The following is a 16,695-nucleotide window of genomic DNA, read 5'->3' as shown; positions in this document are numbered from 1 at the left end:
ATTCCGTGACTTTTTCACTGCACAATATCGACAACAACATGCGGTGTTTCCTTCCAGTTTTATTACTGCACATTTTCTGAAGTTGTCAGTCTGTTTTCTGAAAACTCTTCCTTCCTTTGTGTTTATATATCAAATTCATATCCAATGGAGCTTCCGTAAATTTTGCCTGTAGTGAGTGTAGTCGCTAGTGAAATCGTTGATATTGGGTGAATTTGTCTGAATCGGGGATGACTGTACTCGTACCATTATTCATTGTGCCGTGAATCTGGCAGCCGTGGAGGTTCGTTGCTTGGTTTTCCTTTGGCATCGATTTGTGCTGACGGTGCATGCGCTGACTGATGGTCTTTGTTATTACAGGATTCGGGCGCTTCCTCGCGGGATTCCTGGGTACGGTTCGCAGGCGGCCGTGACCTTGGGATGGAACGCAAAGCCAACAGTAAAAGTACGATATGCACAATCATACGTGGCGTTTATTTTGTTAGATATTAGGTATATTAGGTATCCTTCCTTTCTGTGAGCTTGTATGAAATTTGACACTTGCCGTGAGTGCAAATGCGACAAGCCTCACGTGCTTGTTAGCGATTCACGGTAATATTAATAAGTTTCTTTACAGCTTTGGTTCGGTCAGTGCTGCTATAAAAATCTTACAATTTAAGGTTAATAATATTAATTAATTAATAAAATTATTGTGCGCTGTTAGAATTGGGTGAATCAGTTTCACAAATTTGATTGAAAATACTTCAGAAAAACAGTGATAGGGTGATTGTAAATAATTTATTCTGCGTTCGTTGAGGTTAGATAAGTGAAGATGTTTGCTGGTTGTTGTAGTACAGATACAGTCTGCTTGATAAATATTTGTCTAAACAAATTTTATATTTATATTTAGACCGCGTGATTGCTGAGGTTTTTTGATTTTGTACCGCTAAAAGTTTAAATCAATCGTGAATGGTTTCTTCGCACTGTGCGTATTGTTATTGTTGTTGCAGAGGAAACGGCGCCGTTGTCCACTATCAGCGGCGTGGAGAATGCCGCCTTCGAAGGCGCGGTGCTGGAAGAGAGCACATCGGCCTCCGAGGGCTACACGGTGGACGAGGCGCTAAATAAAATCGGCTTCGGCCGCTACCAAATCAAAATGACCTGCGTTATCGGTTTCTTCGGGGTAAGAAAGCAAACATAAGCTAATTAAGTTCGATTAGTGTTGGTTGAAGTGATGACTAAAATTAATAGTAATACCCCTTTCAGGGTTTGCATTTAAAAGTGCTCATTACATGCTGATGTGCAAAATATGGAAATATGGTGCTTGTATTGAAATTTGCGTGTGCGGCAAAATTAAGTACAGTACTCGTACTTAATCATAATTATAGTATAATGTAAGAAAGCACTATCCTTTACTTGGATTTACTTTCTGACTTTTTACATCCTTTTAGGCTGTTAGAGATAATGTATACAGTACTTATCGTTAAATTCTTTAAATGATTCGGGAGTTGGCCGGTACATAGTGATTGTTGACGGTTTAATAGCAGGTATGCTCTAAAATCTGGCAAAATTAATATTAATTTAAGAACTTTGTATTTACAGCATAGCGTCAGTATGTTGCCATTATTTTCGTTGTTGCTGTTGTTTTGGAATACTAAATTGGTACTGAATGTTTTGACTGCTGTTGTTATTCGTAGCCGCGAGCATCGGTTATTAGGTAACTGATGGTGCGGTGAACAACAATCGTTTGAAAAGTGTTTCATAAATATTTCCCTTGCCTGTTCCTGTAAGAGATTTGCAAATAGCGCCTGTGACTTCTTCATCTTTCAACGATCGTTGAATACAAAAATACATAGCTGAAATTCAGACAACACCAAGAATACTGGAAAACATTAACAAAATAAATCGTTTTGAACCTAACCTTTGCGTTGAGACAAACACGACCGCAGTATAATAAGTTTAGCGACCGAATATACTGGCGAAATGGTCTAATATACTGGCGAAATGGTCTGTTTGTTGGCAAATTTTAAGATGAGAATAAAGAAGGCGTGACTTGAAGAAGTACTGTAATACCAAGGTGGACAAAATATAAATAATAAACATGTCGGATGAACAAATCTGTACAAACACATAATCTTTGTTAGGTTGCTGATGCCCTGGAAGTGATGCTCCTATCCGTCCTGTCACCGGTGCTGCGGTGTGAATGGAATCTCTCTGAATGGGACGTGGCCACTGTCTCCACGGTAATGCAGTGGTTAATAGCCGCAATACCATCCGAAAAGATACTGGAAAATAACAAAATATGCAGGTAGTCTTTGCCGGGATGCTGGTGTTCAGTCCGCTTTGGGGCAAAATGTCCGACAATTTCGGACGCTGGCCGACGCTCTTCGTCGTTATGTTCCTGCTGGGATGGTTTGGCCTACTGACCTCTTTCAGTCCCACGTATTCCTGGCTTCTGTTTCTCCGGATGATTGTCGGGGGAGCGGCCAGTGGCACGGGACAAAGGTGGGTGTTTTTAACCGGCATTCGCAAATCGCATCCTTGCTTTCTTGCTGTTTTGCGAAAATTTTAATTCTTTGAATTTCTCAAAATTATGAAATTGTGTTATTGCAGTTTTTAACTTTTTTATTAGTCAATCTGTACCATCTTGTTTTCCTTTACTCTGTATGTATTTCATGCTCGATGTTTTTATCTAGTTTTATTTTGTATGCCGAAATGCTACCACCGAAACATCGTGGAAAGATGCTCGTACTGACGCAGGTACGAAGCTGCGGAATATACAGGGAGAACTTGCGATGTGTCTTAAGGAAGAATTGGTTTAGTTTAGTTGTTTTGGGCGACGGGAAGCTTTATTCTCATCGCCGCTGCGGCCATCATTATTCCCTGGCTGGGATGGCGATATCTCACCGGTTTCACGGCCATCTTGTCCTGGCTCAGTCTTTGCTTTTTCCGGGTAAGCGCGATATCGAGGTTTGACGCATATGAAATCATGTTTGGGAATATGCCGTAACTGCAGTTACTGTTTTTGGATGAAGTTGCAGCGATTTTTCATATATGTGGTCTGTCGTAGCTAGTGCCAGAATCCCCGAGGTTTCTCCTGGGTAAGGGCCGCCTGCTGGAGGCCACGACACTGCTGGCGCGCATCGCCAAGGTCAACAAGACGCAGCTACCCAAGGGACACCTGATTGTCCCTCCTACAGTACGCATAATTTCCTCTCATTAGACTTATAAGAGTAACAATTACTGATACCGATATAGGTGTGTATGAATAGTAAAATTTAACTGGCATTTTGGGTCGCATCTGCAGTTCTGCACTTATACTGAATGTTTCTTTAAATGGCTATCTGAATTCATTTTCTTTTTGTTTATTATTGCGCGTTAACTGACATGATCCATTTTCAGTACTTGAATACTTCTATACTCGGTTACTGACTGTTCTTGGTGTGACTCTTGCCGCTGTCGTTTTCCTCGTCGTGCTGTAACTTCGAATATGTGCTATAGTTCTTTTGATATTATTTTTTACAGTGAGCTTAGCATCATGTTTTACCTGTTTTAGCAAATGCAAGGAAAGATCAGCGACATGTTGTCCAAAAACTACCGGCGCCTGACATTGCAGTTGTGGGTCGTGTGGTTCTGCATGACCTTTGGCTATTATGGCGTCGTGCTTAGCTCAACAGAAATCGTGGAGCGAGCACGCATCTGTGACCTATCAGGTATGACCTATTCAATATGGTCAACGCTTGTATTCGTAACAAAAAACATATTTTTGCAATGTTCGTGAAGGATGTCGGCCAAACTTAATGCTGTCGAATGTATTTGTTGACAGAAGATACTAGCACAGTTGCATCTGTGTGATTCGAAAATGTGTGTAAAATTTTAGGACAAATTGTCAACCAAGGAGAAGCCGTGGCGGTAGAGGATTGTGGATGTCGACCGTTATCCGGCGATGACTACATGACGCTGATCGTGGGAACGCTTGGCGAGTTTGGCTGTAAGTGCTGTTATGTGAAAGTGCTGATAAACATTCCCTTTGAATTATTTGAATGGTTTGATAGCGCTGTTCATTAACGCGGCTTTGATGGATCTGATTGGGCGGAAGTTGACCTTCGTGGTCAATCTGCTGTGCTGTGCCTTCTTCGTGCTCATGCTCAACATCTGCACATCGCGCTTCGTCCTCTCCATGTTCATTCTCTGCGCCCGCATGTTCATGTCCGCCATCGGCAACTGCGTTTACGTGTACACGTCTGAGGTTTGTATTATTTTATGGATTTTACCTTATATAGTACCTGCGTGAACACGAGTAGGTATTTCTGGATTGATACATTCGATTTTCTAACCTGAGGAAAAAAAGAAGAATTGACTCTGTAACAATATGAAAGTTTTCTGCAATCGGTTTTCGAGATATCTTTTGCTGATTAATTTCTCTGCAGGTATACCCGACAACATTCCGCGCTGTGGGTTTGGGTGTTTGCAGCTCGGTGGCGCGGATCGGTTCTATGATTTCGCCCTTCATCGCCCAGGTTTTACTGGCGCGCTCTTTACCTGCGGGATTGGGAGTTTACGCGGTCATCATGCTGATCACCGGTACGGCAAGATGTACGCTGCATGATCGGGTAGATTCTCCGTAAACAATTGTTTCTTATATTTTTAGCGCTGAACTGTTTATTACTCCCCATCGAAACCAAGGGCAAAAATCTCGAAGTGAGAGTTATAAATATTTTTGGAATGAATTCTATCAGCTACAATATTAATTATTTTTATCATCAGGAAACCGCTGTTCTGCACTAATGGATGGACAGGGCTCTTTCAAGGTGAACATTCCGGATGCTAAATTTGTTGGATCTGTTGTGTCGTTATACGGAGGCACTGGTAGAGATTTTAAGTTTTTTACTAATTGCACTGAACGGTGTTGCAGAGGTTTTTCTGCATGTTTGAATTACTTTATTTATTGCATATTTAAGCTGCTTTAGTGAGATGAATATTCAGAACTGGCGGCGTGCTGTATAGTTTTGGGTAAATGTTGGTTATCGCCGCTAAGTGGAAAAATCTCAAACTTTTTGGTACCAGCTGAACTCTGTTTGACAATCAAAGTAAGCAAAGGGCCGAGTGTTTTTAGAAATAACATTTACGAAGAAGATTCCAGAAAGGAATGGAAAAAATCTGAGGCTGATTTTGAAATGGACCGCATTGCTTAGTTCGTAATATACTGTAATTATAGCCTTGCAATACAATAAGTACTTCCTGTGAAAGCATATATGTAATACAATGGGAATATCGTTAAATATTGCTCTTTCGCGCCTTAAAACTACGCAAGTTCTTGCTTGTCTTAAGCAGGCGGAATATAATTAAATACATATATCGCTAAAATTTCTTGATGAAAACGGTACAATAATACTGGATGTGATGATATTTTAATGTAAGTAATAGCGATAATTATAACAGTTTGAAATACGTAATTAGTTTTCAGGGGTGGTATTGCGAAGAACATGCTACCAAAGGGAAGCATTAACAATAAGTTGCAGCGCTGATTGACTTAATTTAGTATCTCGTCCAGCTTTTAAAAAATATTTCACTTTTGTAAAAATAATTAAAATATTAGATTTGAAGTTGATTATGAACTGTTGTTCATGACAATGATGGCACTGTGCGGATGAAATAAAGTTTGATTGAAATATTAGCGTAACCCCGTAGGTGGGGAACTGCTCTGGTACCGGTTGCGAGGCGTGGTCTCAAACCATGATTCGTCTATAATATCGTACACGTACTTATGTATCCGGCGTGGTGTACCATTGATTTGATCGATTGATTTCTGGGTAAGGTTGTCTGTGTGGAAACGAGATTTAATTTGCTTTTCAATTTTCTTCATTGAGTAGCGGATCGCATTTCCAGCCGCCACCGACTGCCCTAGTAATTTCCTAATTGTATTCATATATTTTTCAAAAAGAGCTTATGTTGACGAATTGGATTATCGATATCTGCACCAGCACAACGTCCGTTTATCAGCAGCGACCCCATCACAGTCACAATGCCTGCAAACGTTTAACGATAAGCGAGCCGAGCGCCACTGCCACAACAAACCGCAGTACACCGCGATTAGCTCTCACCCTGGGATCATCGATCTGTTGATGAATTGTTGAATGTTGATGTATCAGGAATTTAGCATATCGCTCGTCAACTAAACCTGAAACAGCTGTATTCCAGCAAGAATGGAAGTCGACAGCGATCTCAACCAGACCGATCACCATCATCACGATCACGCAGCCGCATCTCACGGCCACGGCGGCATGTCCCACGGGATGTTTTTTCACACCCGCACCACCGAGACCATATTGTTCGAAGCGTGGAATGTCCAGCGAACCGAGCAGCTGGTCGGGTCGTGCCTGGTTATCTTTCTGTTAGCGGTGTTTTTCGAAGGCATCAAGTATTTGCGCAACTGTCTGCTGCGCAAAGCTACTCTGCGCCGTGGTATGCTGCGGGCGGATGACGGTCCCGCGACGACGGCGGAGGTGCGGGTGGTCGGGGGGAAGAATGGGTTCCTGCAGCGTACCTGCAATCGCGATCACTTCGCACAGACCCTGTTGTACGTGCTGCAGTTCATCGTCGGTTATCTACTGATGCTGGTGTTTATGACGTACAATGTGTGGCTGTGTTTGGCCGTGGTGGCCGGTATTGGGACGGGCTATTTCCTCTTTGGGCAGGAAAGGCTGCTGCCGGATGCCGTCGGGACGGATGCACAGAATGGGGACTGTGCGTGCCATTGATATGTGAATACAGAATCCGATCCGGTTTTTTTATGTGTCTCTTTCTCCTCGGTTGATACCGCTTTCTGCGAAGGCTTGGTTTTTAATTGATTTTCGACTGTTCGTTTTATTTTTTGTTGGGGTTTTACTCTCCTGGGTGTTCTCCGCTTTCTCCCTGTTTGTATGTTTGTTTACTTGTTGGCTTCATATGTTTTGGACAAACAAAGAAACATGCTCCTCTAATTTTCGTGCCGTCGTACCGCACTTGCCATCAAGAAAGCATTTATTTTATCAGTTTGTTATCGTTTCAACTTGTGTGTTTCTTTTGTTGATATAAATCAGTGTAAAATAATCCATTATTAAAAAAAAACTGTATTTACGATTTCCACTCATTATTTCTGTTTTGTGTTAAGTGTTAATCTGCATACTGCATATTTATCACTTTTTGTTAATAAATTCCACTCCATTGCCGCGGAAACTTTTTTGGTTTTCGAAAATATTTTTAACGTGATTTTTGCAATATAGAATGGCTTTGATTTAGTTCTTGGCTTGTTGCACGTGATACCGGAGAATACTTACAAGAAACGCTTCGCATTTCGTTTGCACCATCTGAGATTACGTAATAGGAAATTAGGTACCGTATTTGACATCGATAGCCATCGAGCTGATAAAGAACAGATTTCAGCTTATTATAGTTTCAGAATTCAGATTATAATCATTTCCTACCAAAGCTTTATAGAATTTTCGCATTGTAAATTATATATGAGAATAAATGTGGACTAACGTTGATTTTATTGGCCAAATACTTTCCATGTGTCAATTTTGTGATGGCGACGCCCTATTCAGTTAATCCATGTTACTGCAGGAAAAATAAAATGCGCTTATGGAACGCTGTTCTACTAGACTTCTACTATGGTAGAGAGACTAGAGATCTGTAGTCTGCTGATTATGTTTTTAATTTTTTCGATCCCATTGAAACCTGTATCAACTTATTTTAACGTACAATAACTCGGAAAACAACTGATTGCCAGAGAACATATTTAAACAAAGAAAAACAAATTACAGTAGCCGAGTCCGTAGCCAAGTCAAACCAGAACATCATAAAATCAGAGCAGCTGGAGTATAAAAACCAGCACACTTGCTGGTGCTACCTCAGCAACTTGTGTTTATTTAGTTGCGGTGATTAGTATTCGCAATCAGCAGTGTCAGCATCTCGCGCATTCGTCGGCGTTACTGGACACCCTACCGTCTGCAGCTGATTTCACCACCGTCTGCAACCGCCGCGCCTGTGCCAAATCCGCAAATTCTTTCAGCGGCAACACGATGCCATATCCCGAATCCATGTTGATAAACTCTTGAATATTATTTCGCGACACCGTCGACTGGATGCAGGGATACGCGGGAGGCGGGGCTAGGTAGTGACCGGAAGCGAGCATGTGCGAGCGGTCGGAGGCGAAAGTGGTCAGGAAGACAGCGGCCGGGATGAGACGCAGAGATTTGGGGAGGTTGGCGTGAGGGTCGGGAGAAGGGTAGCCGGGTCGGAGGGCTTCCGCCAGATACCGATCCAGGGGACACGGGAAGGGGAGGGTGGAGTCCAGGTCGAAGAGGAGGGGTGTGGCCGTGGGAGGGCAGTACAGCAGGACGACGTGGTAGTCCTTTAAAATTCAAACAGCTCTACCCAAAAACGAGAAAATAATTCCATCAATCAATAAGTACATTAAACCAAAGCGCTGAATCAGCAAATTATTAATAAGAGTGCTCGCTCGCTTCGCTTGATCAATCTCAAACTCATACCTTGGATATTGGTGACTATTTAAAAAAAACAATTCTAGCGAAAACAGAATGCCGCTAAAAGCAGCCTGCTGAATCACGGTAAGTACGAGGTACGTCTCTAGTGAGTAGCGATACCAATTGCATGAACTATTAAATTTACAATAAAACAACATATATTTGTTTCTGTGATATCACTAAATTTTAAGAGTAAAAATATCGTAAAAGGTATTTTGAGGTAAACATATTATAAAAACAATTAAATAAAAAACCACTGAAATATTTCAAGTAAAAAACATGTACGAGTACAGTATTTACTGCGCTTCACAGGCGCATTGGCCATAGTAGAAAATAAATCACCAAAGGCAAAGATAAAAAGATGTTATTAAATAGATGGTACACCTCACCCAAAGTACCGGAAGCCATGAAGACGGCGCCGTAGCCTGATTCCATACGGAAATCTGCCACAAATTTGCATGTTTGTTCAGCACCCTTATCTAACGGTTATCGTATGCGGCACTTACACATCTCCGCTCGTTAGATATGAAGATGACTAGACAGAATTCCAGTTCTTGTGGGAATGTCTGCCGAATTTGATCGCATAATTTCCATACATTCTCCTCGCTACAATGAGTTACGATGGGCTTACAATTCCTGGACAGAGCTGCTTTTGGATAGCCGTACATGTAACGTTGCAACAAAATAATTAATCTGTTTCGTACCAGTAGCAAGCTGTGTAGACGCATTCCACTTTATCAATGGCAGAAATCCCCTGCATGGAGTTTTATTGTAGTACAGTAACTACTGGAATGAATGCTGATTCATGAAGCCCGCAGTTATATGCTTAAATCTTTAATCATGAAAACAGAGTAGCATATACTCTGCTTATCTTTTGGGCCTTTGGCTGCAAATTCTTGAACGAGATAAATTATTATAGTACCGTATCTGAGTACATATCGTACAAATTCTTAAACCAGAAAACTGAGAAAAGCAGTAAATATTGCAAAATGCCGACTGTACGTAAATGCCGACCAATGGTGTTCGGGATTTTCTCAATATGCGTACCCTGGAGCGGTAGTCTTCTGAAGTCTCGCGCAGCTCCTCTGGAAAGTTTACCCTACGGTAGCAGCTTGAACAGCCTAGACTCAACAGAATCCAGACTCCAGAGACCAGAGCATAAACTTTTCACATTCACTTCTACGCATTTTGCTATGTTTTTGCAGTTTTGCACTTCAGCTTGCTTTTATAATTTGTGCCCCATTTTTCGATTACAACTGCATATTTAAGTCATATTATATTCCCAAAGGACTACAATTACTTACATGATTTCATCCCCACGAAGCGGCCAAGACGCGCCAGTGTGAAGGAGTGTTTGGATTGCATAGTCACGTCGTGACTGTAGTCGCGCTTTCCGTGATCTCTTTATGCTTTCAGGCCAGCGACAGTCCTTCACTGAATTTATCGCCGGTAGTTAGAGAATAATGGGATCTAAGCGAGCGCGTGAGGATCCCCCAAAGCCAGGGTCGGCCATCAGCGGGGACAGCAGCGAGCAGTACGAAATAGTGGAGTATCTGGGTGAGGGCCAGTTCGCGCTGGTGTACAAGGCGCGCAGCCTGTCTGACAACCGTTTGGTGGCCATGAAAAAGGTGAAGATGGGACCGCGCGACGAGGCTAAACTGGGACTCAATCGCAGGTACGATAAATAAACTCTCCACTCTTTAATAAAGCACACAATTAAAAATTTTAAGTATCTTACTATCTGTACTTGCATTTACCTGTCTATGATCTATCTGTTGCCATTTTTGTAATCGTTGGTCTTCGTACTGGATAGTGGATAAGTACCCACCTGCCAGTTTGAATTTTTCTTTAAATACTTTTTGCAAAGTGTGCAATTGTTAAAGAAGTCGTAAAGAGAATTGACTTTATTGTTGTTGGCTTCCTTTTACTGCGTGCCCGGTGTCTGCTAAAATGCGCAAGTGAGACGAGTGCACTTTTAATCATTGCGGCATTGCCCAATCATAACGATAACGCTGATCATTTTTATGTGTGGTGCAGCGCCATCCGTGAGATCCGCATAATGCAAGAGCTAAGCCATCCGCACATCCTGCCACTGCTGAACGTGGTCACCGTCGGTGCCAACATCACCCTGGTGCTGGAATTCATGGATTTTGATCTGGAGAAGGTGATTAAGGATACGTCGCTGGTGCTGACGGCGGCCAACGTCAAAGCCTACACTATTATGATTCTGCGTGGGATGGCTTATCTCCACCGCAACTGGATTCTGCATCGCGATCTCAAACCGGATAACTTGCTGCTAAACATCAGCGGCCAGCTGAAAATTACGGATTTCGGTCTGGCCAAGCCGTTTGGGTGAGTTGAGCGCTTAAATGTACGATATTGAATGTTATATAGGAGGAACTCATCGTCATTGATCAAAGCAAAAAATTTGCTCTGCTTACTCTTTTTGTGTGATTTTGATCGTTTTTTTACTTTTTTCGTACGATTGTTTTGTGCATTCGATTCGGGCTCATTTGCATTTATTGCTGGCAAACATAAGGACTGATTCGGGGAACGTAAATCCAGTTTTTAGCACAAGTGCTTCAGTGTTCACATTGTTGTTTGTACCGTACTAGTACAATGTATTGTACAGTACATGCATTAAATTTTACAGATTTACAAGTAATCATGTGCCTGTAGGTCAAATGATTCAGTTTTTTGCTTTTATAATAGCGAAAAATACTGTATTTGCCAATATTTATCTATAATAACCCCTTAAAGTAAGTATACGTTCTATTCACTGCATTTTTAATACGTATAGACGTGGGGTTGCGTTTTTTTGGCAGATGTTTTGGAGTTAGATCGGTACCAGACCTTTAACCCAAACAAGCGTTAAACTTTCAGTATAATTATGTTAAAATTGAAAAGCGCATGATCTGTTGTGTGAAACCAGTGTAATTCATTTTCTTGTTAAAAGATGCTAACCATAAAGTACGGTAGGTGTTCTGTCTTCAGTCATTGAAACCTTTCTTTGTTTTCAACGAATTTAATTTCGTCGTTAATCCGCCGAGTTCCGAGTTAAACAAACATTTTGTTGCAGATCCCCAAGCCGTCCCTTCACCAGCCAGGTGGTGACCCGCTGGTACCGCGCCCCGGAACTCCTGCAAGGTGCCCACCGTTACGGCGGCGCCGTGGACATTTGGGCCGTCGGCTGCATCTTCGCCGAGATGCTGCAGCGCGCTCCTCTCTTCCCTGGCGAATCCGACATGGATCAGTATATCAAGATTATCCAGGTGATGGGATCTCCAAGCGACACTACCTGGCAGGATGTACGCAAGCTGCCCTCCTTTATTGACGTCAAGGAATGCCCGCCCATCCCCCTGGAGCAGATATTCCGGGCGGTGACGGCCGATATGCTGGACTTTTTGAAGAGCTGTCTGCTGTACGAACCCACCAAACGGGTGACGTGCGAGGAAGCGCTAAGTCTGCCGGCGTTTACCACGCGCATGCCGCTGGCCACGCCCCCCACGGGGCTGCCGGTGCCTAGTAAGTTCCGTGCAAAGATGCAGGCGGAGATGGCGGAAGGGGAGAAGAAGCGGGTTAAACTGGAGGGCGGGGTCGAGAGTGGCCGGTCGGATTGGGTGGTGAAGCGGCGAGTGTACACGTGAAGGTGGGAACAGCGAAAATGTTGAGTCGGCGGTTTGGTACCGATCAATATTTTCCTTTCGTGGAGGGTGTTGATTGTGGTATCTCCCATGTTTTCTTTTCATGCTTTATTGTGATGAATTTTGTATACGATATTGACGACATGAGTACTGTAGGACATGACTTGCAGATGTTTTGTGAGAACTTAATTTTTTCAGAAGAGTTTTTGCAAGCGTTTTGTCGTACATGTAACCAACGTTTCACCTAAGGTGATAGAAACAAATGTACGCGAAAATTGCAAAGGAAACATCGCTTATGAAAAGTTTGCAAACAACGAAATGCGTAACACGTCTGATTTCGCATGAACAATGGCAACTGTGCAATGCGTATCGAAAATAAAAGGGACTCTAAAGTTTAATATAAACTTTCTTCTTCCACACACGGTTCATCATGTTGAACTTAAAATTTAAAAAAAAATTAGTTTATTCTAATCAGAAATATGGAAATGATCTGAAGATGTCATAAACAATTTGCGGCAGCAAGCATGAATCTTCCGTTAGTATTCGCTTGTCGTTCAAGATTATATCAAATGCAAAAAGCTGGGAGGCTGCAGCGGAAACCAGTTCAGTCGGTAGTGGTACACAAAATCACCGACGCATAGCAGATTAATCATTGTTCGAGACGGAACGTGTTTGTCAATACACTTGCTAGGCGTGTTGTGCAAACAATTCATATTCATTAATCATTACAGACTGCAGAAAGCGAGCTATCACAGACGTTAATAAGAACAAGGAAATCATATACAATGATAATTACGCGAATAAACCAGCCGATTAGAAAAAAGTCACCTTGAAAAATTTGCAGGTACAATGCACAAAGTGAACACTGGGAGTTTTTTTGTCCAAAATAAATTTTCCACCGGAAATCAATGGCAATGCTCGTTCTGCAGAGGGAAATATCCGGGCGCTGCAGGATACCACTGGAAGGCAAAGTAGCCCACCATCGTCCCAGCGATCATAGCCACAAACAGCCACACACTGAACGTCATCGCGGCCAGCATGAGGAAGTAGCCCAGCACAAACTGCACTCCCGTCAGCACCGTCTGCAACACGTGCATGGGACGGAACATCCCGCGCCAACGGGGTGTCACCACGACCACCTCCCCCGCGGGAGCCGCAGGCGAGGAAAAGTCATCACGCTGTCGACGGGCGTCCCAGATGAACAAGACACGACGGAAGAGTTTCAGCGCTTCGAAGCAGAATGCGATGATGAAGATGGCCACGCAGGCGCCCACCATCTCCCCCGTGGTCTGCGGCGACCAGGGCTTGAAGAGGATGTGTGCGGGATAGTCCAGGGTGAAATACATGGGCATCATGTCCATTTTTTATGATCAGCTGATTGAGGAACGTAACCAAGGAAAAGAATGTTGATCTGCACGCGTATATTGTTGCAGGATAAATCCAAAACTGCAGCTGCCCAGATTTTCGTTTGGACAACAGAGTTAAGGAAAAGTAGAGCGAGAGCACCTTGAGAAAATCACTGATGTTGACTGTTGAGCTGACTGCCAGCAACAAGCGATTTTAAATTATTTCTGTCTGCTTTGCCACTGGTCGTGGTTTAAAAGCGATCGCATTCCTAACAGACGAGTCACACAACGAATGCCAAAAATATGAAACTTTACCTTAGCACAGGCCAGTGTAAGATTACTAACAACTGCCGCCCTTGGCGCTTGGCCTGTAGGCTTTTTCTTACTGCTAAACCTGGCGGTGTCCCCCGTCCAGCCGGACAACAGCAGTGAAGATACTGTATTTTATCACCGATATAGGCTTAAGTTGCATAACTATATAAGCACATAATTTGTAAAACAAACCCGGTATTACCATTAATTCTACTCGTACTTATGGCCATGGGAAATTACGGTTTTTCGGGAACGTACAGTTCGGAAAATGTACGAGCTTGTACCCAGCTTGCGAAATCTCACCTCGCATGACCTCGGTTGCAACAGCTAACATATCTCAACCTTGCTTCCGCCACATTTCAGATTCTGCGTAAAGTGCTCGTTTAACCATAAGTAATTAACGATAAGTATGTATTTACAAAAAGAAACAGAACACTACATGATAAAACATACAGATACTGAGATACGGGTGCGAACTGCGAACGCTCGACTGTTCCAAGTTTTCGATGCTTGTTCATTTCATTAACTTAGCAATCTTATTTAACACAATATTTTGAATTATGCAATAGAAAAACATTTGTTTTTCAATCAGCGACTGAACATTATGGCAATACCCTACGGAAAAAAGCCAATAAGTAATTCCCTGGCATAATGTAATCCGACGCTTGATTCGGGCCTCAGCCCCAGCTGGCCGTCAAAGGGAAGGGATTTTGTAGGTATGACATCACCAGCGCCGAAATAGATAACCTGCAGACCGGTACATTTATTATTTCACCGTGCCAATCCCTTTTTAACTAGGTAATATCTCTTGTTAAGAGTATTATTATACTACAACCCTTTTTCTGGCACACAATGGAAAAAAATCGGTATTTTCTTATAAACACTTAGAAACTCTGGAAACAGGTAACTTTATAGAGTAATAAAATTAATAAATGCACAAACAAGTGACAAGTAATTCTTACATAAAGCTGCTGAGTACTTGTTTGGAATCGTCAAAGGAGGCATTGCGACCGGGACTGCGAGCGTTGGCGAAACCGATGAGAGAGCAGAACAGCGCCAGCCATGCACACAGTTTGATCTGAAACAAGCATAAAATACGGTTTGGTTCCAAATTTCCAATGAGACGCGCACGCATTGTGTCAGCGAGAAGAGTGAAATCGGTATAAGCTCTAGTTAACACCGTACTTTATAAACCACTTAAATCAATGAGACATTCTATGGCATGGCCTCATGTTTTTATTCTCATTCTTACCCGTCCCATCAGTCCAGCCATACTTAAACCCATCCCCAAAATATTCATAATATCTGCAAATTAAAGAAATAAGTGGAAAAACAGTCAAGAGGAAAAAATCACGGGTACTCGGGCAGACCTGTGATAAAGTCGTCGTAGGGCACAATTGTCAAGTCGGGCTTGTATCTGCAAACAAAAACCTTAGCGATGTATGCTCATCCCTTCCAATAATCTAGGGCTAGTGGCAAGATACTCTTATTCTGCTAAATGATCCTTATAGAGGTGCAACAATGGAAGCAGTCTAATTCGGAAACCTGCCTTTGCATATTCGCGGAAATAAAGGACAGAACAGGGTCAAACTATACTGCGATGGTAAATCATAAACCTACATAATTACCATCATGTATTTGCAGGCCCAGATACTATAACAAGTTCATATACCGTACTTAACGAGGAAAACATTTACAAACAAAACACATGCGCGTACCGTTTGATCTTGTTGGGTCTCCGCACGTCGCCTTCGGGTTTGGGAAAAGTTATGCTATTTGGCACGGGCATTATTACGTAGCTGCCACAAACAAATCTTGATAGAATGACCACTGATAAATATGCTGAAAAGTATGAACAAAATTCCAAAATGAAAACTTTAAGCTACATAAATCATATCCATAGCCAATACTCGTACATATCTGTATTTGCCAAAATCCTATAAAAATAATACTGTATTAGTACTACTCGAAACGCACTTTAAATGCGTTCTGTACGATACAGAGCCGGAAGTTCTGTAACGTTTCGATCACACCCCTACCTCTGATTGGACGGCCGAGTTAAAGTGCTCTGTATCTAAAAGGAACTCTCCTGGCTCCGTTACGATACAGAACTCGCATTTCTTGCTAGGTCAAATTTATTTTTTGATGTGGATGCACGGTTCGCTGTACGTCTAAAGTTATGTTTTTAATTTTCAAGTTTTTGAGGGTGTAATTATTGTTTCTATCGAACCAACATTCCTGTTCTGCTTTGTTCACTGATTTTAGCTGCCTCCGACTGTGCATGTTTGATTTGTATCGATGGCAACAGGCAGCTTCGCCAGAGTCGTCAGCGCGAGGAATACCTCGGCGTACTTTACGTGTAAATTTGCAATTGCCTTTCGCTTTTTCATCAGTCGTTTGATTTCTTAACTTAACAAAACTTAAATCGCCAGAAAAACAGAAAGGAAACGGCCACAAAATTGTTGTGGAAAATAAATAAATCGTTGACCAATTCAGCTACGGTAAATGGGCGCTTTTAGAAACCGTGGTCTCGTAGCTCTGTAACGCTCTATAAGATTTAGCGCTGTACCATTGGTAGATTCACTTTTATAGAACTCCCGGCTCTGTATCTTACAGAACGCATTTGAAGTGCATTTCGAGTAGTACTAATGAAATGCAAGAAAAATTGATCGATTCAATGCATATATTAGTGCATGTGCGTTTCTTACTTGTATGTGTACAAATCACGCATACATCTATACAAGTAGGCAAAAGTAGGCCGGGCCAGCCAATGGCAATTGCGAAAACGTCTTAGTTGTATGTATGTATGCGTGATTTGTACACATACAAGTTGCAGCGCTAATGCACTATTCAATGATTTCAATCACATTCCGATCACCAGCGAAAGCG

The 16,695-nt window shown here is 42.3% G+C and overlaps 6 protein-coding genes across 9 annotated transcripts; 3 read left to right on the top strand and 3 right to left on the bottom strand.

Annotated features, from left to right (window-relative positions):
• The first annotated feature begins 3 nt into the window (after positions 1-3).
• On the top strand, positions 4-5,337 carry LOC129593431 (putative transporter SVOPL). 2 transcript variants are annotated; one of them, XM_055489742.1, is made up of 14 exons: positions 4-280; positions 358-442; positions 987-1,159; positions 2,121-2,219; positions 2,285-2,481; positions 2,673-2,736; positions 2,804-2,929; positions 3,047-3,175; positions 3,533-3,689; positions 3,857-3,967; positions 4,032-4,225; positions 4,407-4,560; positions 4,628-4,677; positions 4,744-5,162. In XM_055489742.1, the coding sequence occupies exons 2-14, from the start codon at positions 418-420 to the stop codon at positions 4,762-4,764; spliced, it is 1,500 nt and encodes a 499-aa protein (XP_055345717.1). In that variant the 5' UTR covers positions 4-280; positions 358-417; the 3' UTR covers positions 4,765-5,162. The 2 variants fall into 2 exon arrangements, with proteins under 2 accessions (XP_055345717.1, XP_055345718.1); XM_055489743.1 differs by lacking the exons at positions 4-280; positions 358-442 and having other exon boundaries at positions 1,020-1,159; positions 3,051-3,175; positions 4,744-5,337.
• Positions 5,338-5,767: 430 nt separating this feature from the next.
• Positions 5,768-7,466, top strand: LOC129593435 (high affinity copper uptake protein 1-like). Its single transcript, XM_055489748.1, has 2 exons — positions 5,768-5,789; positions 5,850-7,466. The coding sequence occupies exon 2, from the start codon at positions 6,183-6,185 to the stop codon at positions 6,735-6,737; it is 555 nt and encodes a 184-aa protein (XP_055345723.1). The 5' UTR covers positions 5,768-5,789; positions 5,850-6,182; the 3' UTR covers positions 6,738-7,466.
• Positions 7,467-7,694: 228 nt separating this feature from the next.
• Positions 7,695-9,436, bottom strand: LOC129593434 (protein N-terminal glutamine amidohydrolase-like). Of its 2 annotated transcripts, XM_055489747.1 has the most exons (4): positions 9,209-9,436; positions 9,011-9,110; positions 8,894-8,947; positions 7,695-8,371 (listed from the first exon to the last, which is right to left on the bottom strand). In XM_055489747.1, exons 1-4 carry the CDS (start codon positions 9,262-9,264, stop codon positions 7,922-7,924), a joined length of 660 nt encoding a protein of 219 aa, XP_055345722.1. In that variant the 5' UTR covers positions 9,265-9,436; the 3' UTR covers positions 7,695-7,921. The 2 variants fall into 2 exon arrangements, with proteins under 2 accessions (XP_055345722.1, XP_055345721.1); XM_055489746.1 differs by having other exon boundaries at positions 9,011-9,436.
• Positions 9,437-9,559: 123 nt separating this feature from the next.
• Positions 9,560-12,540, top strand: LOC129593432 (cyclin-dependent kinase 7-like). Of its 2 annotated transcripts, XM_055489745.1 has the most exons (4): positions 9,560-9,884; positions 9,958-10,179; positions 10,542-10,856; positions 11,584-12,540. In XM_055489745.1, the coding sequence occupies exons 2-4, from the start codon at positions 9,968-9,970 to the stop codon at positions 12,149-12,151; spliced, it is 1,095 nt and encodes a 364-aa protein (XP_055345720.1). In that variant the 5' UTR covers positions 9,560-9,884; positions 9,958-9,967; the 3' UTR covers positions 12,152-12,540. The 2 variants fall into 2 exon arrangements, with proteins under 2 accessions (XP_055345720.1, XP_055345719.1); XM_055489744.1 differs by having other exon boundaries at positions 9,561-10,179.
• Positions 12,541-12,784: 244 nt separating this feature from the next.
• Positions 12,785-13,769, bottom strand: LOC129593436 (high affinity copper uptake protein 1-like). Its single transcript, XM_055489750.1, has one exon. It carries the CDS (start codon positions 13,507-13,509, stop codon positions 13,054-13,056), a length of 456 nt encoding a protein of 151 aa, XP_055345725.1. The 5' UTR covers positions 13,510-13,769; the 3' UTR covers positions 12,785-13,053.
• A 510-nt stretch (positions 13,770-14,279) lies between these two features.
• LOC129593390 (protein Asterix-like) lies at positions 14,280-15,747 on the bottom strand. The gene is made up of 5 exons (XM_055489675.1): positions 15,525-15,747; positions 15,177-15,223; positions 15,059-15,111; positions 14,769-14,884; positions 14,280-14,553 (listed from the first exon to the last, which is right to left on the bottom strand). The coding sequence occupies exons 1-5, from the start codon at positions 15,593-15,595 to the stop codon at positions 14,484-14,486; spliced, it is 357 nt and encodes a 118-aa protein (XP_055345650.1). The 5' UTR covers positions 15,596-15,747; the 3' UTR covers positions 14,280-14,483.
• Positions 15,748-16,695: the final 948 nt, after the last annotated feature.

Source organism: Paramacrobiotus metropolitanus, unplaced genomic scaffold (genome assembly GCF_019649055.1).
Source record: "Paramacrobiotus metropolitanus isolate TYO unplaced genomic scaffold, Prichtersi_v1.0 Parri_scaffold0000061, whole genome shotgun sequence".
Classification (NCBI taxonomy): Eukaryota; Metazoa; Tardigrada; class Eutardigrada; order Parachela; family Macrobiotidae; genus Paramacrobiotus; species Paramacrobiotus metropolitanus.
Note: the sequence above shows the minus strand (reverse complement) of the source record. Positions and strands in the feature narration are given on the sequence as shown.